Source organism: Pongo abelii, chromosome 6 (genome assembly GCF_028885655.2).
Source record: "Pongo abelii isolate AG06213 chromosome 6, NHGRI_mPonAbe1-v2.0_pri, whole genome shotgun sequence".
Classification (NCBI taxonomy): Eukaryota; Metazoa; Chordata; class Mammalia; order Primates; family Hominidae; genus Pongo; species Pongo abelii.
In genome coordinates this window covers 89,095,886-89,116,692 of record NC_071991.2, presented here as the reverse complement: position 1 = coordinate 89,116,692, position 20,807 = coordinate 89,095,886, and the positions used below count along the sequence as shown (strand labels likewise).

Here is a 20,807-nt window from a genome sequence, read left to right as displayed (position 1 = left end):
TTTGAATAAATATTTCATCTTTTTTCTCCTAATAATTTTATAGATAAAATATTTTTAAGTCTTCCCTATTTTCAGGGTTCAGAGAAGGTACGAGATATACCACTTCCAGAAGAGCTCATTTTCACTGTGGATGAGAAAATTTTAAATGACATCAACCAAGCTAAAGCCCAGTATCTCAGAGAGGTATATTTTTCACTTTTCTCTTAAATAATAATGATTTTTTCTTTTAACAACTATATGTAAAAATTTGGCTGTCATCCAAGCATGTCTGCACAAAACATTTTAAAATTATGCCTTTAACACCTTTAATTCTTTATGTCTGGTGATTACTTTAATGCAGGTGATAATTTGGTTCTCTTTGGTGTATTCTCCTTAGGTGATTTTTCACCGTTCTCATTTAATTCTTCTTGTTAGGCATCTGATCTACAGATTGCGGCTTATGCCTTTACATCTTTTGGCAAAAAGCTAACCAAGAACAAGATGCTTCACCCGGATACATTTATTCAGCTTGCACTTCAGCTGGCCTATTACAGACTTCATGGACAGTAAGGACCATTCAGTTTCTATTTTCACAGACTTGAAGTCCAAGGGTATATCTTTTTTTGTAGCTATTTCATCCTAACTCCTCAGTATTTTTGCTCACTTTTTTCCCAGCTGGTACTGTGTCCTATTTGTACTTCCATCAATAGAGTATTAGATTTCTGATCTGTGGTGGTTTCAGTTTTTCCTTGTTACTTTATCACAGTATCCACTTGATAACTTTTGACGTGTCTATTCTCGTCTGAAAGAGGATTGGTCATTCTTTGGCATTCAGATCGCTTGGTTTTCTTGCAACGTCAGTTTTCTGATGGGTTCATGAAAAGTTGTGATTTTATAAATTATCTAGCCTTTACTCATTTTTAGAATAGGAGCAACATTAATGTTGTGACTTAATAAATCCTAAGAAGAAGTAGAAGTCCCTCAATGTTGCTTTTTCATTGACAAATAAGTTATAATTGAACACATTTATCAGGTACATGTGATTTTTTTGATACATGCATAAATGTGTAATGGTCAAATCATGGTAATTGGGATGTCCACTGCCTCAACCATTTATTATGTCTTCATGTGGGGAACGTTCCAAGTCTTCTCTTCTAGGTATTTTGAAATATACAACAAATTATTGTTAACTATAGTCAACCTACTGTGCTATCGAACACTAGAAGTTATTCCATCTAACTGTACCATTATACCCATTAGCTAACTTGTCTTATTCTCCTCTCCCCCCTACTCATCCCAATCTCTGTTAACCACCATTTTACTGTCTACCTCCATGAGATCAATTTTTTTTAACTCCCATATATAGGTGAGAACCTGCAATATTTGTCTTTCTATTTCTGGCTTATTTCACTTAACAAAAAGTTATCCAGCCTTACCCATGTTGCTGCAAATGAAGGGATTTCATTCTTTTTTTTTTTTTATTTTGGCTGAGTAATATTCCATTGTGTATATATATCACATTTTCTTTTTTTTCTTTTTCTTTTTTTTTTTTTTTTTTTTGAGTCAGAGTCTTGCTCTGTAGCCTAGGTTGGAGTGCAGTGGCATGGTCTTGGTTCCCTGCAACCTCCACCTCCTGGGTTCAAGCAATTCTCACTGCCTCAGCCTCCTGAGTAGCTGGGATTACAGGTGCCTGCCACCATGCCTGGCTAATTTTTATAGTTTTAGTAGAGATGGGGTTTCGTCGTGTTGGCCAGGCTGGTCTCTAACTCCTGAGCTCAGGTGATCTGTGTGCCTCGGCCTCCCAAAGTGCTGAGATTAGAGGTGTGAGCCACCACACCCGGCCCACATTTTCTTTATCCATACATCTGCTGGACACTTAGGTTGATTCTATATCTTGACTATTGTAAATAGTGCTGCAATAAACATTGGAGTGCGGATATCTCTTTGATATATTGATTTCCCTTCTCTTGGATATATACCTAGCAGTGGGATCATCAGATTGTAGAGTAGTTCTATTTTTTTAGTTTTATGAGGCACTTTCAGACTGTTCGCCATAGTGGCTGTACTAATTTACATTTCCACCAACAGTGTATGAAGGTTCCCTTTTCTCCACATCCTTACTAGCATCTGTTATTTCCTAACTTTTTGATAAAAGTGATTTTTAACTAGGGTGAGGTGATGTCTCATTGTAGTTTTAATTTGCATTTCCCGATGATTAGTGATGTTGAGCATTTTTCATATACTTGTTGGCTGTTTGTATGTCTTCTTTTGAGAAATGTCTATTAAGATCATTTGTCACTGGGCGCGTGGCTCACACCTGTAGTCCCAGCAATTTGGGAGGCCGAGATGGGCAGATCACCTGAGGTCAGGAGTTTGAGACCAGCCTGGCCAACATAGCGAAACCCTGTCTCTACTAAAAATACAAAAATTAGCCTGATGTGGGGGCACCTGTCTGTACCTCTACCTACTCAGGAGGCTGAAGCACGAGAATCCCTTGAACCTGGGAGGCAGAGGTTGCAGTGAGCTGAGATCGTGCCACTGCACTGCAGCCTGGGCAACAGAGCAAGACACTGTCTAACAACAACAAAAAAGATTATTTGTCCATTTTAAATCAGATAAATTTGTGTGTTGCTATTGAGTTTTTTAAGTTCCTTATATATTATGATTATTAATTTCTTGGGAGATGGATAGTTTGCAGATATTTTCTCCCATTCTGTGGGCTGCCTCTTCACTTTGCTGATTATTTCCTCTGCAGTGCAGAAGCTTTTTAACTTCATATGATCCCATTTGTCCATTTCTGCTTTGGCTTCCATGCTTGTAGGGTATTACTCAAGAAATATTTGCCCAGTTCAGTGTCTTACAGAGCTTCCTCAATGTTTTCTTTTAGTAGTTTTATAGTTTCAGGTCTTATATTTAAGCCTTTAATCCATTTTGATTTGAATTTTGTACAAGATAAGAGATAGTGGTCCAGTTTCATTCTTCTGCATATGGATATCCAGTTTTCACGGAGCCATTTATTGAAGAGCCTGTCCTTTCCTTTGCTGAAAAGGAGATGCCTGTAAATACCCGGATTTATTTCTGGGTTCTCTATTCTGTTCCATTGGTCTGTATGTCTGTTTTTATGCCAGTAACATGCTGTTTTGGTTACTATAGTTTTGCGGTATATTTTGAAGTTAGGTAATGTGATACCTCAAGCTTTTTTTTTTTTTCCTGAGATTGCATTGGCTATTCTGGGTCTTTTGTGGTTCCATATGAATTTTTGGATTTTTTTTCCTATTTTTGTGAAGAATATCGTTGGTATTTTGATAGGAATTTCATTGAATCTGTAGATTGCTTTGGGTAGGACAGACATTTTAACAATATTAATTCTTCTAATTAATGAACATGGGCTGTCTTTCCATTTTTTGGTTTCCTCTCTCTTTCATCAGTGTCTTATAGTTTTCCTTGTATAGATTTTTTTACCTTTTTGGTTGATTCCTAGGTATTTTATGTTCTTTGTAGCTATTGTAAATGGGATTGCTTTCTTGATTTGTTTTTCAGATTGTTTGCTTTTGGCATATAGAAATGCTACTGGTTTTAATATGTTGATTTTATATCTTGCAACTTTACTGAATTTGTTTATCATTCTAATGGCTGTTTGTTGGTGTTTTAGTATTAGATCATGTCATCTGCAGACAGGACAATTTGACTTTTTCCTTTGCAATTTGAGTGCTCTTTATTTCATTCTCTTCTAATTGCTTTGGCTAGGACTTCCAATACTATGTTGCATAAAAGTGGTGAAAGTAGGCATCTTTGTCATGTTCTAGATCTTAGAGGAAAGTCTTGTAATTTTTCCATGTTCAGTATGATGTTAGCTCTGGATTTGTCATATGTGGCTTTTATTGTTTTGATGTATATTTCTTCTTTACTGAGTTTGTTGAAAAATTTTTTTTTATCATGAAGTTATGTTTAATTTTATCAAATGCTTTTCAGCATCTATTGAAATGATTATATGGTTTTTGTCTTTTATTCTGTTGATGTGATGTATCATGCTTATTAATTTGCGTATGTTGAACCATCTGAATCCCACTTAATCATGGGGAGTGATCTTTTTAATGTGCTATTGAGTTCAGTGTGCTATTATTTTGTTGAGGATTTCTGCATCTGTGTTCATCTGGGATACTGCTCTGTAGTTTACTTCTTTAGTTGTGTCCTTTTCTGGTTTTGGTGTTAGGATAATGCTGTCTTCATAGAATGAGATTGAAAATATTCTGCCCTCTTCAATTTTTTGGAATAGTTTGAGTATAATTGGCATTAGTTCTTTTTTTAAAGGTTTATTAGAATTCAGCAGTGAAGCCATCAGGTCCTAAGCTTTTTCTTAATGGGAGACTTTTTATTGCTTCAATCATATTACTTGTTATTGGTCTGTTTAGGTTTTCTATGTCTTTATGTTTCAATCTCAGGTTGTATGTGTCCAGGAATTTATCCATTCCTTCTAGGTTTTCCAATTTGTTGGCATATAGTTACTCATAATAGTGTCTAATGATCCTTTATATATCTGTGGTGTTGGTTACCATATCTCCTTTCATCTCTGAATTTATTTATTTGAGTCTTTTCTTTTTTCCTTATTCTACCTACAGGTTTGTCAATATTGTTTATCTTGTCAAAAAATTAACTTTTGGAGCTCTTCTAAAAGTTCAGAATGCTTACTGTTGTGGACTGGGAGTGTCTACAACGAAAGGATACCCTGGCTGCGTGGGAAGGCTGGCTAGGGCTTCATAGCCTCATGGACTCATGGAGCATGCTTCCTACACCGTAATACTGCTGAACAACCTCTTTGATTTGGTGTCTTTTTTGGCTGAGATGAAGAGTGATCACTGAGTTTTGTTCACTGGGGATTGCTAACCCCATCTCTACCCATTGTCTCTGGCTGCCTTTAGGATTTTTTTTTACCCTATAGGCAAAGATGCTTCCCTTAGGTTGAAGCAGGAATGATTTTTCAGTGAAGGAACCCAGCATGGAGATAAGGGTGTCTGTCTGCCTTGATCTCACTTCTTTCAGTGTAGTATTGTGAGTCCATGGGAGTTTTTCCACATGCGGCCTGGCAGCTTGAGGGCGGGGTGTTGTGGATAGAGTGGTCTGTTTCTCTTACCTTCTGCTTGAAGTTTTTTGCTTCTCTCTGGCCCCTGGGATCATCACAGCCTCCATTTTGGTTTCTGGGATACTCCTGAGGATAATTGGTACTGGATAGTTGTTTTGGTTTTCTGTGGGGAAGAGTGAAGCCAGATTGCTTCTACTCTGCCATTGTGGTAACATGACTCCTCTCAGTTTTGCTTTTTTATCCAGTCTGAGAATATCTGTCTTTAAATATGTTATTTAGATAATGAAATTCAGTGTAATTATCAGTAAATTTGTGTTTAAGTTTACCATCTTGCTCTTTGTTTTCTAGCTATCCCATCTGTACTTTTTTCTTTTTCTTTTGAATTTTTAGAGCTTTAAAAAAATTGCTTCATTTTATTTCCAACATTAGCTATACTTTTTTTTTTTTGTACAGTTGACCCTTCAACATCATGGAGGTTAGGGGTCCCCAAGCCCCCAGTGCATTAGAAAATCCAAGTGTGTGACCAGAAGTCTTACCAATAACATAAACGATTAACACACATTTTGGATATGTATTATATATTGTATTCTTACAATAAAGTAAACTAGAGAAAGGAAAATTTTGTTAAGAAAATCATAAGGAGGCTGGGCATGGTGGCTCACACCTGTAAACCCAGCACTGTGGGAGGCTGAGGCAGGCAGATTACTTGAGGTCAGGAGTTCGAGACTAGCCTGGCCAACATGGTAAAACCCCATCTCTATGGAAAATACAAAAATTAGCTGGGTATTGTGGTACATGCCTGTAATTCCAGCTACTCGGGAGGCTGAGACAGGAGAATTGCTTGAACCCAGGAGGTAGAGGTTGCAGTGAGCCAAGACCATGCCACTGCACTCCAGCCTGGGCGACAGAGCAAGACTTTGGCTCAAAAAAAAAAAGAAGAAAAGAAAAAAGTAAAAACCATAAGAAGGAGAAAATATATTTACTATTAATTAAGTGTCTCATCATAAAGGTCTGTAGCCTCATCTTCACCTTGAGTTAGGCAGAGGAGGAGTAGGAAGATGAGGGCTTGGTCTTGCTGTCTCAAGGGTAGCGGACGTGGAAGAAAATTCCCATTTAAGTGGACCCACACAGTTTAAACCTTTGTTGTTCACAGATCAACTGTGGTTGCACTAGGGTTTACAAAATACTTTTTTAAAAATCATAGTCTACACAGTCAAATAATATTTTCCATTTTAAGTATGATGTAAGAAACTTAAAATAGAATGCCTCTATTTCCTTCTCCCATTCTTTGTGCTGCTATCATACGTTGTACTTCTATATGTGTTACAAACACAATACCCTTTAATATGTTTGTTAAGCAGTCCATTAATTTTTAATAAAATTTGCCTTTTTAAACATTTTTAAGTATATAATACAGTGGCATTAATTACATTCATAATGTTTTACAGCCTTCACCACTATTTTAAAAATTTTTCATCACCACAAACAGAAACTCTGTGCCCCATAAGCAATAACTTTCCCATTCCTCAGTTCCTGGTTACCTCTAATCTCTTTGTCTCTATGAGTTTGCCTGATCTAGATATTTCGAGTAAGTGGAATCTTACAATTTATCCTTTTGTGTCTGATTTATTTCACTTAGGATAATATTCTCAAGGTTCATCCATGTTGTAGAATCAAAACATCATTCCTATTTATGGCCGAATAACATTCCATTATTGGATGTATACCACATTTTGTTTATCCATTCATTTGTTGATAGATACTTACGTTGTTTCCACCTTTGGGCTATTGTGAATAATGCTGCTATGATCATTTATATGCAAGTATCTGTTTCAGTCCCCATTTTCAAATCTTTTGAGGAGTGGAATTGCTGGTTTGTATGATAATTCTTTAACTTTTTGAGGAACTGAGGAACTGCAAACTATTTTCCACGGTAGCTGTAACATTGTACATTTCCATGTCCTTGCCAACACTTATTTTCCCATGAAAAAAAAAAATAATAACTATCCTAGTCATTTGTGAAGTGGCGTAATTCCTTGTGGTTTTGATTTATAATTCTGTAACGACTTATGATGTTGAGTATCTTTTCATGCTTTTTCATTGGTCATTTATTTATCTTCTTTGACAAAATGTCTATTCAAGTCCTTCACATGTTTGTTAATTGGGTTGTTTCTCTTTTTGTTTTAGAATTATAGAAGTTCTTTATATTTTCTAGATATGAAACTTTTATCACATATATGACTTGCAAATATTTTCTCCCATTGTGCGGGTTCTTTTTTTGCTGTCATAATAGTATCCTTTGATGTACAAAGTTTTAAGTTTTTATGAAGTTCATCTATTTTTTTCTTTTGTTGCTTGTGCTTTTGGTGTCATATACAAGAAGTCATTGCCAAATTCAGTGTCATGAAGGCTTTTTCCTGTGTTTTCCTCTAAGATTTTTATAATTTTAGCTATTACTTTAGGTCTTTGACCCATTTTTGAGTTAATTTTTGTATATGGTGTAAGGTAAAGATCTGTATTGGAGTTCTTCAGAAAAGCAGAACCAATAGGCTTTTATACATATTGAATTTTACACTTGATAGACTACAGTATCATGCAAATACAACTTTTGTATATACTGGGAAACCAAAAACTGTGTTACTCACTTCATTGCAATATTCAGTTTATTGTGGTGGTCTGGAACTGAGCCTGCCATATCTGTGAGGTATGCCTGTAGATGGACCATGTTTTTTCAGGTTTTTTCAGTCCAGTCTACCAATGTCTTTCTTTAATTGGAGAGTTACATTTGAAATTATTTACATTCAAAATAATTACTGATAAGGAAGAACTTACTTCTACCCTTTAGTTATATGTTTTATTTAGGTCTTATATGGTTTTTGTTCCTTAATTATTCTATTACTACTCTTTTTATTGAATTTTTTAGTATGCCATTTTTATTTCTTTACTAGTTTTCTTCAGTGGGGTCAGGATTGCCTATCCTTGTAGTCCTGTGTTGATGTCTATGCATTTAAAGAAGTCACTTCCAGTTTTTATAGACTTCTTTCAGCAGGTAAGGACTCTCTCCTGCCTGGTCCCCGGGTGGACAGGACTGCCTCCAGAACTACAGTTGAGTGGGGCTGCAGCCAGGTCATGGGACTGCTTTTGTATTAGACAGTCAGCAGGCTGTTATGAGAGTGCAGGTTGGCATGGCTCCTACCTGGTCCCTGGACAGATGGGACTGTCTCTAGGACCACCATTGAGTAGGAATGGAGCTGGGTTAAAGGGCTGCTTCTGTGTCCACAATCAAATGCACAGTTTTGGTGGGTCTATTACTGGGGAGCAGGTGGGTGTGATACCTTCCAGGTCCCTAGACAGATGGGACTTCCTCCAAGACTACACAGACAAACTACTCTAGTCTTGGCCTGGAGCCAAGACTCCAAGGTACCTCACTTCAAAGAGCTGCTCTTCTCTCCAGATCTTGACCTTCATATCCTGGCTGCTTTAACTGTTGCCCAAAGTAATTTATAGATTCAGCGCTATCTCCATCAAGCTACTACTGACTTTCTTCACAGAATTAAAAAAAAAAAAAAACTACTTTAAATTTCATATGGAACCAAAAAAGAGCCTGTATAGCCAAAACAATCCTAAGCAAAAAGAAAAAAACTGGAGGCATCATGCTACCTGACTTCAAACTATACTACAAGGCTACAGTAACCAAAACAGCATGGTACTGGTACCAACACAGATATATAGACCAATGGAACAGAACAGAGGCCTTAGAAATAACACCACACATCTACAACCGTCTGATCTGTAACAAACCTGAGAAAAACAAGCAATGGGGAAAGGATTCCCTATTTAATAAATGGTGTTGGGAAAACTGGCTAGCCATTTGCAGAAAACTGAAACTGGTCCCCTTCCTTATAACTTCTACAAAAATCAACTTAAGATGGATTAAAGACTTAAACATAAGACCTACACCCATAAAAACTCTAGAAGAAAACCTAGGCAATATCATTCAGGACATAGGCATGGGCAAAGACTTCATGACTAAAACAACAAAATCAATGGCAACAAAAGCCAAAATTGACAAATGGGATCTAATTAAACTAAAGAGCTTCTGCACAGCAAATGAAACTATCATCAGAGTGAACAGGCAACCTACAGAATGGGAGAAAATTTTTGCAATCTAACCACCTGACAAAGGGCTAATATCCAGAATCTACAAGGAACTTAAACAAATTTACGAAAAAAAACAACCCCATCAAAAAGTGGGCAAAAGATATGAACAGACACTTCTCAAAAGAAGACATTTATGTGGCCAACAAACGTTATGAAAAAAAGCTCATCATCACTGGTCATTAGAGAAATGCAAATCAAAATCACAATGAGATACCATCTCATGCCAGTTAGAATGGTGGTCATTAAAAAGTCAGGAAACAACAGATGCTGGAGAGGATGTGGAGAAATAGGAATGCTTTTACACTGTTGGTGGGAGTGTAAATTAGTTCAACCATTGCAGAAGAGAGTGTGGCGATTCCTCAAGGATCTAGAACCAGAAATACCATTTGATCCAGCGATCCCATTGCTAGATATACACTCAAAGGATTATAAATCATTCTACTAAAAGATACATGCACACATATGTATATTGCAGCACTGTTCACAATAGCAAAGACTTGGAACCAACCTAAGTGCCCATCAATGATAGACTAGATAAAGAAAATGTGGCACATATACACCATGGAATACTATGCAGCCATAAAAGAGGATGAGTTCATGTCCTTTGCAGGGACATGGATGAAGCTGGAAACCATCATTCTCAACAAACTAACACAGGAACAGAAAACCAAACACTGCATGTTCTCACTCATAAGTGGGAGTTGAACAATGAGAATACATGGACACAGGAAGGGGAACATCCCACACTGGGGGCTGTCATGGGGTGGGGGGCTAGAGGAGGGATAGCATTAGGAGAAATGCCTAATGTAGATTACAGGTTGATGGGTGCAGCAAACCATCATGGCACATGTATACCTATGTAATAAACCTGCACGTTCTGCACATGTATCCCAGAACTTTAAAGTATAATAAAAAAAATTCTGCAAAGCCTTCAAATAGATGTTTTTTAAATCCAGTTTTTGTTGTTGTTCCTAGCATTAAGACTGGCTTGCCAGAAGCTAGCTCATCATAGCTGGCATTGGAAATTTCACGCAGTATTTTTTTTTTATACAGAAGATATGTTCAAATCAGGTTCCAAATACATTTTACACATTGCATTTGATTGATATACCTCTTAAGTCTTTTTTAAATATGGGAATCTTTTTCCTACCTTTCTCTTATTGTATTTGATTTGATGAAGAAACTGGGTCATTTATCCTGTAGAGTTTTCTGAATTTTCCTGATTGTATTCCCATGGTGATATTTAACATGTTGCTCAGTCTCCTGTATGTCTTGTAAACTGGTAGTTAGAGCTAGAGGATTGATAATATGCATCAGTTCTTATTTTGGTTATGTTTTACAATAATAAATCAAATAGTTAATGCTCTTTGCTTTCCACTCCATCTTTTAAGAGTGTGTTTACTTGTCAGCCAGCATCTATTATAAAAAGTTTACTCCCTGAATTTTTTACCTAACTTTTTAGTAGTCATTGAAGATCATTGCTAAGATTCATTATTTCATTTGAGGTTACAGTGGTAATATTTTATTACTCATTTTTACTGCTTTTATTTTTAATTTGCTTTCCTGAAAGAATGTTATTTTAGTGCTATTTAAAAATATTATTCACACTTTCTCCTTCACACTTTGAAGGGATACCATTTCACTCCAGAGAGACAGAAACACTGAACAGAAGAGGCTTGAAAACTGTTTGAGCCCTCCTAGTACCCACATTCAGAGACTTTTCACTCTCACTTTATTTGATCTCTTTGACTCCAAATTCTAACCAATAAGAAAGTAAGAGAGTTTTATACCTAAAATTGCTATATCATTCTCCAACCCAGGAAAACAGATATCACTCTGGGGAACTTCTTAAATTATACTTCTACTTTATTCTAGTCCTTCATGTTCTATATGGCGGCACTAAAGGTCAAGGACTCTGTATTACCTATTTCTGTGTAATAAATTACCCAAAAACGTAGTGGCTTAAAAAACACATACATTTTTTATATCACACATTTTGTGGGTCAGTAATTTTATATCACATATTTTGTGGGTCAGTAATTTTATATCACAATTTTGTGGGTCATTTTTTGTGATGCAGCTTAGTTGAGTAACTCTGACTTAATTAAGGTTTTTCATGAGGTTGTAGTCAGTATCAGCCAAGGCTGTTTTCATCTGCTCTCCTGAGGGTAGGTCCACTTCTCAGCTCACCCACGGGAACTAGTAGCATTCAGTTCCTCCCTAGCTGTTGTCCAGAGGGCCACCCTCAGTTTTCTGCTGCTAGGGCCTCTCCATCGGGCAGCCCTCAGCATGGCAGCTGGCTTTCTTCAGACGAGAAATAAGAGAATAAGAGAGAGCTCTCTTTGTAACCTAATTTCAGATGTGATATCCCATCACTTGTGCTGTACTCTCCCCATTAGATGCAAGTCACTGTCTAGCCTGCGCTCAAAAGTGAGGGGTTACAGCAGATCATAAATAGCAGGAGGCAGGAATCACAGGGGCCATCTTAGAGGCTGTAATGTATATGACCTGATAGCAGCCATGCCTTTGAAACAGCCCACATTATCAGAGTATTTTTTGCTTTTTGGTATTGGAAATAGGCTCTTTTTGGTTGAAAGTCTCCAACCTATCTGTGTTAAAGGGCTTAGTCTCTGAACAAAGCTAGCTTTATTAGGCAACTATATGTGTAATGATATTAGAGCATTTTCTTTCTCATGATACACTCTTAATTTTTTCTTGTAGCCCTGGTTGTTGCTATGAAACAGCTATGACAAGATATTTTTATCATGGCCGTACAGAGACTGTGCGATCATGCACAGTTGAAGCAGTCAGGTGGTGCCAGTCCATGCAGGATCCTTCTGTCAGTGTGAGTATTGGAAAGGAAAAAACTCACAAGATTTGTTTAATTGTTCTAAAGGAACCATGGTCTTTGAGTAACTAACTTCTTCGCTTAGTTTTCCTGGATCATTAAAATACTTTGGGACATCTTTTCTGAGGTTTTTAAAGCATTTGTTCATTCACCAGTGAAATGTGTAATTGGAAACTGGGAAGGCAGGAAAAGGATCCCATTTGTGTTATTTTCTAGGCAAAGGGTCTTCAGTACTTTGGGTATTTCAGGACTTCTAATCTACCTTTAGAACAACACCAGTAAAGTGCAGAAATCCCAAGGTGCCGTTAAAAGGAAGGTTTTCTTGATGTGGTTGAATGTTTTTGAAATCACAGATTCTTGTTTCATATACTGGAACCAGGACAGTTGTATGCTTTGTTTCATACTCTTTTTTTGAAGAATTTAGGCAACAGCAAATTTCCTTCTCACTGTTATTTTAGTATTATATTTGTTTCTTTAGTTTTGCTAGATGTGGTTATATATGAGTGCCTGTATCTTAATTTTATAGAACTGCTTTATTGTCATTTGTTTAGTTATGCTTTCATTTTTGAAATATCGGTTGCTTTTATCTTTATACTTGTTAATGTCACTTCAGTGCTGCCCACAAGTTCATAGTTTCCTATTCCAGGAAAGAAATAAGAAGCAGGACATACAGGGAAGAATAGGCGATAGAATAACTGAGGGAAAGATATAGGAGTATGTGTTATAGATCTTCCTAGAAATCTTTCCTCTCCCAAATTACCCCAATCCTAATTACAATGAGCTTAGGATTTTTTTCTAGTTGGGTTTTGCACAGTGTGTTATTGAAGTGTCTCTCGATTTTTAATACAGCTTCATGAGCGGCAGCAAAAGATGTTACAAGCTTTTGCAAAGCATAATAAAATGATGAAAGATTGTTCAGCTGGAAAAGGTACTTATGTTAAAATTTTTCTGACTTAAAAATCTCTCATGGTGAAAAATTTTTTTCTAACCTCAGATTTGGGGTTTCATTGCAGGATTTGATCGTCACCTTTTAGGTCTCTTACTCATAGCAAAAGAGGAAGGTCTTCCTGTTCCAGAACTCTTTACGGACCCACTTTTTTCCAAAAGGTAATATAGTGTAGTGTTTTACAACTTCATCAATTGGCTTCTTTTTTTTTGTACATTAAATGCTTTTTAGAAACAATATAGGCATCTGTAGGCCTAGTAAAATGTTCTTTTATTGTGCCACACAGCGGAGGAGGTGGAAATTTTGTTCTCTCAACAAGTCTGGTTGGCTATTTACGAGTCCAGGGAGTGGTAGTTCCCATGGTACACAATGGTTATGGATTTTTCTACCATATCAGAGATGACAGGTGAGGCTTCTCTTTTTTATTCTTTCTGTGCTATAGAGTAAGAAAGCTATTACTTTTGTTATTTAAATGCATTTCCTACACTGTGATTCTCATATTGCCATCTGTCACTTGCTACGTAAGTAACTATTTTTTCCACTTAGGCATTTAATGCATATTCATGTTTCTCTGTCCTGCTTTTGAGACACTTGTCAGATCAGTCCCTTAGGTGTCTTTATGCAGAACACTGTTTCAAGTCGATTCAGCAGTCATATCATCATCCTCAAAATCAGTACACCCATGAACATATTTTATTTGTACAAGGTATTTTATAGTAAGCTCAGATAAAATGTTTAAATATATGGTGGTTCATGTAGTCATAGACAATATTAATGAGATAGAGACAAGAGATTGGGTAAATTATACTTTTTAAAACATGTTTTACCAATTCAGATGCAGTTCACTTGGGCTATGTGGAGTTTGACTTATGTTTATGGAAAGAATGAGAAAGAAAAGATCAAAACCTGGTATAAAAAACAGTAGTGGAGAACAAGATAAAATGAAAGTGATAGCAAGGCTTGTAAGGTCCTTATTTACAGTCTGGCAGTCTCTTTACAGGGGCCTTTCAAAGCATAGTTGGCTTCGTAAAAATTACGTGACTACATTTAGCACTATGTGAATAAGAAGAGGGCAGGCTTGGAGGCACTTCAGATAGAATGTGAAAAATTGGAATAGTAATATGCATGACATATTTCAGTTTCTAATACAATTGACCCTCGAACAACATGGGTTTGAACTGCATGGGTACACTTATATGCAGATTTTAAATAAATGAGAAAATTTTTTGGAGATTGAGACAATTTGAAAAAAACTCAAAACTGTGTAGCCTAGAAATATTCAAAAACTAAAATGTTCATGAATGCATAAAACATATACAGATACTAGTCTATTTCATCATTTACTACCATAAAATATACACAAATCTACTATAAAAAGTTGAAATTTATCAAAACATATGAACATAAGCCCTTACAGAATTTATATGATGCCATTTGGAGTCAAGAGAAATGTAAACAAATGTAAAGATGCAGTTTTCAATCATAATTGCATTAAATTAACTGTGGTACATACTGTACTACTATAATAATTTTGTAGCCACCTCATGTTGCTACTGTGGTGAGCTAAAGAGTTGCAAGTATCTCATTAAGATGTCATAATGCTAATCATCTCTGCATAAGCAGTTTGTCTCTTTAGCAGATCACAAAAAGTGATCTTTCGTGGTTCTATTCTCATGTATTTTTCATTGTGGGTAGTACAGTATTGTAAACATTGAATAATACCATGGGACCCATATGTAGTGCTTCTAGTGATACTGCAAGTGCTCCCAAGAAGCAGAGAAAAGTCATGACGTTACAAGAAGAGTTGATTTGCTTGATAAGTATCATAGATTGAGATCTGTAGCTGCATTTGCCCATCACTTCAACATAAATAAATCTAGTATAAGTACTATTTTTTTTTAAAAAAAGGAAATTTGTGAAGCTATTGCTGCAGCTACACTGGCAGGCATTAAAACTTTGCCCTTTTTGCAAAATGTCTTTTGATCTCCAATTAAAAATGCAGCTTTTCTGTGGGTGCTATATTTTTTATAGCAAAAAAAATGCCTTTTTTGCTATAAAAAGGCATACCTATAGACTACTATGATTCTAGAAAAAGCAAAGTTATTATATGACAACTTTAAAGGAAGGTGAAGGATCTAAAGCTGGAGAATTTAATGCCAGCAAAGGATAGTTTGATAATTTTAGAACGAGGTTTGGCTTTAAAAATGTCAAGATAACAGGAGAAGTGGACGCAGCAGACAAGTTCCCAGACACCATCAAGAAAATCACTGAGGACAAAGGATATCTGCCTGAACAGGTTTTTAATGCAGACAAATGTGCCCTATTCTGAAAAAAAAAAATGCCACAAAGGACATTTGTTAGTAAGGAAGAGAAGTGTATTAGTCAGGGTTCTCTACAGGGACAGAACTAATAGGATATATAAGAAGTATATAAGAAGCATTAACTCACACGATCACAAGGTCCCACAATAGGCCAGCTGCAAGCTGAGGAGCAAGGAAGCCAGTTTGAGTCCCACAGCTGAAGAAGTTAGAGTCCAACGTACAAGGCCAGGAAGCATCTAGCACAGGAGAAAGATGTAGGCTGGGAGGCTAAGCCAGTCTAGTCTTTTCACGTTTTTCTGCCTGCTTTATATTCTGCCTGCACTGGCAGCTGATTAGATGGTGCCCTCCCAGATTAACGGTGGGTCTGACTTTCCCAGCCCACTGACTCAAATGTTAATCTCCTTTGGCAACACTGTCTCAGACACACCCAGGATCAATACTTTGCATCCTTCAATCAAATCAAGTTGACACTGAGTATTAACCATCACAAGAAGCAAGCATCAGGCTTTAAGGCAGAAAGGGATAGGCCAACACTACTGTTTTGTGCAAATGCAGTAGGGTTTATGATCAGGACTGCCTTTGTCTGTAAAGCTGTTAACTTTGAGCCTTGAAGGGAAAAGATAAACATCAGCTGCTAGTTTACAAGAAGGCCTGGACAATGATAACCTTTTTTTTCTGGATTGGTTTCTTTGATGCTTTGTCACTGAAGTCAGCAAGTACCTAGCCTTTTAAAGTTGTTTTGATTTTGGACAGTGACCCTGGCCACCCAGAACCCCATGATTTAAACACCCAAGGTGTCAAAATGGTCTACTTGCCCCCAGATGTGTCTCTAATTCAGGCTCTAGATCGGGGGTCATAAGGACCTTTAAGGCTAATTACATGCAGGACTCAATAGAAAGGATTGTCACCAAGAATTGTCTTTTACCCCAATGGAAGAGAACATCATGAAAGTCTGGAAGGATTATACCATTGACAATGCCATTGTTGTTATAGAAGAAGTCATGAAAGCAGTCAAGCCCAAAACAATAAATTTCTACTAGAGAAAACTATGTCCAGATATACATGATTTCACAGGATTTACGACAGAGGCAGTCTAGGAAATCATGAAAGAGATTGTTGATATGGCAAAAAAAAGTGGAGGGTGAAGGATTTCAAGGTATGGATGTTGGGCCAGTTTCAGTGGCTCATGCCTGTATTTCCAGCAGTTTGGAAGGCCAAGGTGGGAAGATTGCTTGAGGCCAGGAGTTTGAGACCATCCTGAGCAATATAGTAAGACCTCATCTCTATTAAAAAATTTAAAAAATCAAGCACTAATAGTCACCACACCAGAGGAATTAACAGAAGGTGACTTGAAGGAGATGAGTGCTTCTGAACCAGAGCCAAATGACGAGGAGGAAGACATAGTAGAAGCAGTGCCAGAACTGATGTTAGATAATCTCACAGAAGCGTTCTGATTATTCAAGACTGTTTTTGATGGCTTTTATGACATGCACTGGACCCTTCTATGATAGGAACATTGAAATAAAGCAAGTGGGGCAAGGGTTGGTACAGTATAGAAACATTTTTAGAGAAATGAAAAAGCAAAAAGATAGAAATTACAATGTATTTACATAAAGTTACACTGAGTGTGCCAGCCTCCCCTGCCTCTCCTTTCATCTCTTCTACCCCAAGACTAGACCACTGCATTTTAAGTGTATTACATGCTGATTGTAAAAAAAAAAAAAAAGTTGTTAAATATAAAAACTACACAAGAACAAAGTTATCTACATTTCCATTACATGGCATAAGACTATAATTATATGATGCTCCCAACCTATAATGTATGTAGATTGTATATTTACACTGTAAATATTTGTGTCCTTTTTTGTGAATTTCATTCTTGCTTATTATTTCAAGCAGTTTCCAATGCCATTAAGTATGCTTTGAGATATTTTGTTGGTTGTCTAATTTCCAGTCTTAGGATTCCTATGATTTATCTAACTGCTTCTCTACTATTTTGTTTTTCCATCATTACAAATAATGTATAAGGTTATAAATGTATCCTTTCTCATTTCATCACACCATTGAGAACTCTAGTTATTATAAAAATTCTGTGGGCTAGGCGTGGTGGCTCATGCCTGTAATCCCAGCACTTTGGGAGGCCAAGGTGGGTAGATCACTTGAGGCCAGGAGTTCAAGACCAGTCTGGCCAACATGGTGAAACCCCATTTCTACTAAAAATACAAAAATTAGCTGGTGTGGTGGCACACACCTGTAGTCTGAGGTACTTGGGAACCTGAGGCACGAGAATTGCTTCACGCTGGGAGATGGAGGTTGCAGTGAGCTGAGATCATGCCACTGCACTCCAGTCTGGGCAACAGAGCGAGACTGTTTCTCAAAAAAAAAAAAAAAGTCTTTTACCCATTTGATAGGTGAAAAATAACATAAATTACTTGTTTACCTATGAAGTAAAACATGTTTTCATTGTTTTTGGCATTGTGTTTCTTTCATGAATTGTCTGTACATGTAGGAAAGGCTGTTCTTTAGAAAGATAACAGAAATTTTTTTAAAAAATTGACACTTGAATAAGAATGGTTAATCTGTGGAGAGAAACATGTTTAGCTGCTGCTAAATATCTGGGAATTCTATGCCCAGTGTAGCTGGAGAATGATTCGTGATCATGAATCACTAGGTGAAAACAAGGCAGGACTTCCTAAAGATTTCTGTATTACTTTTCTGCAAATATAATCCACTCAGACATTGGTTTCATCATTATATACTGGGCTAGAGCACGTTCTTATTTTTATTTCTTTTTGTTTAACTTAAAGCACATGTTGAAGACATAATTTACTCTTTTTTTTAAGTGATGTGAAAATTGCATGGATTTCCAGAAGCATTACATTGCACATTTTAATTTTGAGCCTAATTCATATTTCGCTATAGAAACTTCTCTCTGTAAAGTGGAAGACTAGCTCTAAGTCAGGCTTCTCTCCTATTTATTTCAGCTTCCAAGGGCCACTTTTCTCACTTGCCAGATCTGGGATTTCTTATTAGGAGTATCTCGAGAAAGATGGTGGAAGACATGACTTGATCCCAAGAGTTTCTCTTTTTGACTCCTAGAAATAGCCTTTCTCACCTATTATCCTTCTCTCCCTTTTTTTTTTTCAAACTTTCTTCAAGTACTATACTCTTTAAAAACAGTTTAAATTTCATTAAAAACTATAGCATGAATTCATATTCCAACTCATTCCAGTAGCACTTTAGGAAGGACTTTTCTAGGAAGGAGGTTTTTTGTTCTGTTTTAAACGTAGTAAGACCTAGCTTCAGAGCACTCTAGGGCTCTAGCTAATTTGTTCCCCTTTGTCCCTAGGCTCTAGTCATCTAATGAATGAGGTGTTTCTTAGCATTATCTACAGATATGGCTTTACCTTCAATTGTGTCAGGTTACATTTACCTAATGTCAGCAAGACTTCACATTTCATGTATGAATATCCAGATGAAATAAAGTCCTGGTTGTATTCACCATCACTATTTGGAGCCTTTTGTGTAATCATTAATCATTATTTATGCTTCACAGGTTTGTTGTGGCCTGTTCAGCCTGGAAATCCTGTCCCGAGACTGATGCGGAAAGGCTAGTTCAGCTGACTTTTTGTGCTTTTCATGATATGATACAGCTGATGAACTCTACTCATCTTTAGAGATGAATCATCTATTAAGCACTTACCAAAACATATCATTAAACTGAGTGCTGGGAGTGAGTTGGTAATATGAGATGGGAAGGAATGTTGACTTGCTAACATTCCTTTAACAAGTTAAGAAAACTTGTTAAATGTAGAAATTAGTAGAATCATGCTCTCTAAATTTATTCTGCCATAGAAGGTAGAAATATTTTTAAGCTCCTCTGATGCAGCAGCAATGCAAATTATGACATAGTGAATATAGAACTATGCAGTATTTAAGCCTCAACAATCCAAATCTACAAATTTTAACAATGCAAGTCTTACTCTAATTTTTAAGTATTTTTGTTGATACTTACATGGGTTATAAATCCTCTCTCTGGACATCAATGTAGAGTCCATCTTTCAAGCACTTTAATTTTTTTAGCTGCCAAAGGGTATGAATTACATTATTGTATGCTAATTTCCCTGAAATTAATGCCTTCTATGTTCACCACAGGGATACAAGCCTGTTATGTTTGATGGGAAAGACCACTACAATTTAATGGTGATCTAAAATAACTTTTTTGGGCTGGGTGCAGTGGCTCATGCCTATAATCTTAGCACTTTGGGAGGCCAAGGTAGGAGGACTGCTTGAAGCTAGGAGTTTGAGACCAGCCTGGGCAACAGGGTAAGGTCCTGTCTCTACAAGATCAAAAAATTAGCTGGGTATGGTGGTGCATGTGTGCCTGTAGTCCAAGCTACTTTGAAGGCTGAGACAAGAGGATCGGTTGAGCCCAGGAGGTTGTGGCTGCAGTGAGCTGTGATGGTGCCCTTATGCTATAGCCTGGGCAAGAGAGTGAGACCCTGTCTCAAAAAAAAAAAAAGAGAAAAATAACTCTTTTGAAGAAACAGACAAATTAGGTAGTAGTATGGCATGTATACCCTCTATCACACACACATAAAACCATAACAAAATTCATTGTGGTGTATTATAGTTTTGTGAATAGAAAAATAAAGCACTTATATTTAAATTTGTTACAGTGATTTTTAAAGGATTAATGTTGAATCAGATTATCAGAATTTTCTCCTTCTCGCTGTTCAGTTTTGTAGTTTTTACTCTCAAAAAATGAAATTCTCAAAATTCTATAGCTTTTTGTTTTATGTTTCAATAAATGATTCATTCCTGTTTGCTTTTCTTGTGCTTTTTGACCTCAGTTATATATTGCTGTGTAATTAACCATCCAAAACTTAGTGTCTTGTATCCGTTTATTGTTTCTCATTACTTTGTCAGTTGATTGATAACAGCTAGACAGTTCTTCTGCTCATCTTGCCTGTGTTTATTTGTACAGCTATAATCATCAGGCAGCCAGGACTGAGGCTGGAAAGTTTAAGATCACCTCACCAACTATCTGTAAATTTGGTGGCTGGGACTGTCTCTCCTGACATGGTCTCTGATCATCCAGTATTCAGAATTGAGCTTCCTTACTTGGTAGTGAGAGTGTTCTGAGAGGGGAAGATCCCTTGAGGCCTAGGCCCTGAAGTCACATGCCATCACTTGGCTGCATTTTGTTGATTAAACCAAGTCACAAGGGAAGTCCAGATTCAAGGAGTGGGGAAAAAGTAATATCTTGATAAGAGAAAGTCACTTTGTAAACGAGTGGGCACAGAGGGCACGATTATGGGTACTATAGCAGTCTGCCAGACATTTTAATATATGTAAAGATTACATCATACTCAGGGTACTGATTCTGTACATCCCTTTTAAAAGACATGTACGCTCTGAATTTGATGAGACTGGTTTATTACTAACAGTTAAGCCCTTTACGCTGTGCCA

At 36.8% G+C, this 20,807-nt stretch overlaps 2 protein-coding genes across 6 annotated transcripts in view; one reads left to right on the top strand and one right to left on the bottom strand.

The window, feature by feature from the left end:
* The window catches only part of CROT (carnitine O-octanoyltransferase), a 54,692-nt gene extending 34,530 nt beyond the window's left edge, over positions 1-20,162 (top strand). For 2 of the 3 annotated variants that reach the window (XM_002818278.5, XM_054559568.2), the window contains 7 exons: positions 76-183; positions 415-545; positions 11,942-12,065; positions 12,918-12,996; positions 13,082-13,175; positions 13,301-13,420; positions 18,892-20,162. In XM_002818278.5, the coding sequence (XP_002818324.2) occupies positions 76-183; positions 415-545; positions 11,942-12,065; positions 12,918-12,996; positions 13,082-13,175; positions 13,301-13,420; positions 18,892-19,012 (777 nt within the window). In that variant the 3' untranslated portion in view covers positions 19,013-20,162. Of the gene's footprint in view, positions 1-75; positions 184-414; positions 546-11,941; positions 12,066-12,917; positions 12,997-13,081; positions 13,176-13,300; positions 13,421-18,319; positions 18,841-18,891 lie in introns of those variants that run through there. The other variant, XM_024249656.3, reaches the window with a different exon arrangement.
* Positions 14,432-20,807, bottom strand: part of ABCB4 (ATP binding cassette subfamily B member 4) — an 85,450-nt gene continuing 79,074 nt past the window's right edge. For all 3 annotated transcript variants that reach the window (XM_054559565.2, XM_054559566.2, XM_054559567.2), the window contains one exon: positions 14,432-15,571. In XM_054559565.2, the coding sequence (XP_054415540.1) occupies positions 15,467-15,571 (105 nt within the window). In that variant the 3' untranslated portion in view covers positions 14,432-15,466. The remainder of the gene's footprint in view (positions 15,572-20,807) is intronic.